This window comes from Myotis lucifugus, unplaced genomic scaffold (genome assembly GCF_000147115.1).
Source record: "Myotis lucifugus unplaced genomic scaffold, Myoluc2.0 scaffold_160, whole genome shotgun sequence".
Taxonomy (NCBI): domain Eukaryota; kingdom Metazoa; phylum Chordata; class Mammalia; order Chiroptera; family Vespertilionidae; genus Myotis; species Myotis lucifugus.
The window spans coordinates 777,842-780,240 of NW_005871208.1; the positions used below are offsets into that span (position 1 = coordinate 777,842).

Consider the following 2,399-nt stretch of genomic DNA (forward strand, 5'->3'; position numbering starts at 1 on the left):
TCAGTTCATCCCCGGACTCAACCGCTCCCTGGAGGAGCCATTAGAGCCAGCTGTAGGCGGGGCGGGCGGGGGGAGGTATTTATTTATTTATTCGTTCCAGCCGGTGCAGAAAGCCAGGGGGCGCGGGCCAGGGAGGCTGGCACCCGGCCGCGGGGGGACCCCAGGAGCCCAGAGCAGCGGGAGAGGGTCCTGGCCAGCAGCTGGGTGGCCGGCTGGTCTCTGCCCAGCGCTGAACCCCGGCCCCAGACGCCTTTCCTCCTCCCTTAACCACCGTGGGAGCTGGCGCAGGGAGAGCCAGCCGGGCTCGGGGCGGGGAGGTGTTCGGGGCCATCCTACATCAGGTCAGCAGTGCCTTGTGGGGTGTCCAGGAAAACTCCTCCCGGAGGAGGACCCTGCCCCACGAAGCTCTCCTCAGCTTTACTCGCCCCCTGGGCCTTGGGGAGAAATGGCCTATGGCCTGTAGTCCCCCCACCTTCCGTACACACAGTTCCAGCTGACGGTCCCCTCGCCCAGGGGCCTGCAACTACGTTGGGTTCTCTGCCCCTTGGGGGACAGAAATGGGCATGTCCAGGTGGGGTGGGGGCAGGACCGGCTGTCCCACCATTTTGCATTTTGTTGCTTCTGAACCACAAACTGTATAAAATGGACGGTTTTTGCATCTGTGTCCGCGTGGTGACTGCCTGAGGGAGGGATTGGGCTCAGGCGAGCTCTGACTCCACCGTGCACACCCCCCCCCCCCCCCCGCACACACATGTGCACGCACAGACGCTGTATTTTAAACCTTGTTTACGTGGAGCCTGCAGCCAGGGGAATAGTCGGGGGATTTTTGACGGACATGTATGGGCCTGAACGGGAGGCCCACGCCTTCTTCAGACTTAAGCCTCTTGTTTCAATACATTTTGAGTCTCCCTCCCCAGATACCCACAACAGGTGGCGGCCAAGTCTCCTCTGCAGTCCTTCGTTACCCTTGTGTAGATGACTGTGCTGGGCACCCTCTCTGCCCAGGGCCTGGGGTCTCCTGCAGAGGAGACCTTAGCCATCATCCAGCCAACTTGTGACAGGCCCAGCCATGGATCTCCTCCGTGGGTTTCCAGTGTCCCCAAAGTACGATTTCTAGCTCGTAGGCTTGGATTTCTGATCCCTGCCTGGCTTGTCTCCTGCTCTGGGTCCCTGCTCTGGCCACCTTGTTTTGCCTGGTACACGGCAGATCCCTCCCCTTGGGGGTCTCTGCACTTGCTCCTCCCAGAGCTGGCCCCTTCGGCCGTCAACTCTGCCTCCCAAAGGTCTTGCTGCCCGGTCTGAAATACAGTTAGACCCTTTGAAGTGAAGGAGTCCTGTTTTATTTCCATCATATTACTCGTCACCACCTGAAATTGTCTGGATTTTTATGGGCTTTGTGTTTTGCCTGGCCTCCTTCCTGTACCACTGCCCTGGCCTCCTGAACGGCCTCCCTCCTTCCTTTCTTATCCCTGGACCATCCCTTCACACAGCAAGCTTTCCAAAAAGGAAATCAGATCATAACCCTTCTCGGCTTAAAACTCATTATGGCTTCCCCTGGAATAAAAGAATAAGATCTAAACTGTTTTCCATAACACGTCCCTCTGGGCAGACAAATTATAAAAAGGCCTCCCTCCCTCTGGGTTGACAGCAGCCACACTGGCCCAACCACTTCACATCGTGAGCCCTTGTGCCATGTGCAACCTGCACGAAGCCCTCCAGGATCTGGCCCCTGCCTCTTCAAATTCAAATTGTTTCTCCTTCCACGTCACTTATATTTAAGCCACTCTGCTCTTTCTAGTCCTGTTCCTCAAATATGCCAGCTTCTTTCCTGCCTCTGGCCTTTGTCCATGCTGTTCTCTCTACCTGGAATTCTCTTCCCTCCAAGGCTGATTCCCTCCATCCTCAGTTCTCAGCATGAACATTACCTCCTCAGAGAGGTTTCCCTGACCAGAAGCAGTCCCCTGTCTCCATTATTCTTTATTTTGAGCCCCCCCCTCCATTTTCTTTATAGCATTTACTACCAATTGGTAATTTTTAAAAAATAGGTTTTTATTGATTTTAGAGAAAGGAAGGGAGAGGGAGAGAGAGAAACATCGATTGGCTGCCTCAGATACACACACCCCAACAGGGGATTGAACCCACAACCTGGGTATGTGCCTGACCAGGAATCGAACCCGTGAGCCTTCGGTGCACAGGACAAAGCTCAACCTACTGAGCCACATTGGCCAGGGCTACCAATTGGTAATTTTACTGACTATTTTTGCATCTGCCTTTTGCCTGCCTAAGGCAGGAAACTCTGCCTTGTTTACCTTGTACCTAACACAGCCTGGCACACAGTAGGTGATCAATAAATGGGAATGCCTCCTTGGGGCCAGCCCTGTATAGAGTTGACCACTGCC

At 55.0% G+C, this 2,399-nt stretch overlaps 1 protein-coding gene across 1 annotated transcript in view; it reads left to right on the top strand.

Moving 5' to 3' along the window:
- The window catches only part of GRASP (general receptor for phosphoinositides 1 associated scaffold protein), a 6,274-nt gene extending 5,299 nt beyond the window's left edge, over positions 1-975 (top strand). The window contains exon 9 of the mRNA XM_006095817.3: positions 918-975. Within this exon, the coding sequence (XP_006095879.1) occupies positions 918-975 (58 nt within the window). The remainder of the gene's footprint in view (positions 1-917) is intronic.
- Positions 976-2,399: the final 1,424 nt, after the last annotated feature.